The sequence below is a fragment of the Trypanosoma grayi genome (assembly GCF_000691245.1).
Source record: "Trypanosoma grayi strain ANR4 Tgr_1634_V1, whole genome shotgun sequence".
NCBI lineage: Eukaryota > Euglenozoa > Kinetoplastea > Trypanosomatida > Trypanosomatidae > Trypanosoma > Trypanosoma grayi.
Genome location: NW_008827252.1, coordinates 1513 through 2199, shown reverse-complemented (window position 1 = coordinate 2199; position 687 = coordinate 1513). Strand labels below are relative to the sequence as shown.

Below are 687 nucleotides of genomic sequence, written 5' to 3'. Positions count from 1 at the left end.
GCGCATCATCCCGACTGAGCGAAACCCCCGCGGCGGCCACCACCACGCCGCTGCAGCCGCAGCACAGCGCAAGGGCCAGCACGCACAGCAGCACGTGACGCACCATCACTGTCATTACTTCGCTTCAGGTCGCTGGTCTGCGGGGCGGAGAAACGAGAGGGAAAGAGAGAGAGGTGGCAGACAGTTAGACACACACACACACACAGTGAGAACAACACCACAGTGAGAGAGAGAGAGAGCAGTCCACACACACAGTGAGAGGGCACATCAGAGCATCACTCAAAGTAAACCAATTGAGAATAAAAATATGAATTAGGGGACAAGCCCATAGCCCCACAGAAAACAACAAAGCTCACACACTCCAAAACGGAAAAAGAGAGAAGAGTAATACCCGTAGCCTCCAGTGCACATGCAGGTATACACCTGTGTGCCTGCACACGCCTCGTATCTTGTCGTGGCAGTGGACGGGGCACCGATCCCACAGTGGGACGGCAATGAAAGCAAGGCAAGGCTTAAGAACGAATTACGGGCACAAGCACACAGCCCGGCAGCAAGAAAACAAAGCCCACGGACCGCAGGTGAAACAAAGAGAACACTCCTCGGACACCATGTGTGCACACACGCGTGCGAAATAAACGGCACCGACTCGGAATGTGGGAGCAATGAGGGGGAAAACAAACGAAAAAA

At 54.3% G+C, this 687-nt stretch overlaps 1 protein-coding gene across 1 annotated transcript in view; it reads left to right on the top strand.

Annotated features, from left to right (window-relative positions):
* The window catches only part of DQ04_16341000 (hypothetical protein), a gene marked incomplete at both ends in the record, with an annotated part of 348 nt that extends 122 nt beyond the window's left edge, over positions 1-226 (top strand). The window contains one exon of the mRNA XM_009317453.1: positions 1-226. This exon is cut by the window's left edge and continues 122 nt beyond it. Coding sequence (XP_009315728.1) covers positions 1-226 — 226 coding nt within the window.
* Between the last annotated feature and the right edge of the window lie 461 nt (positions 227-687).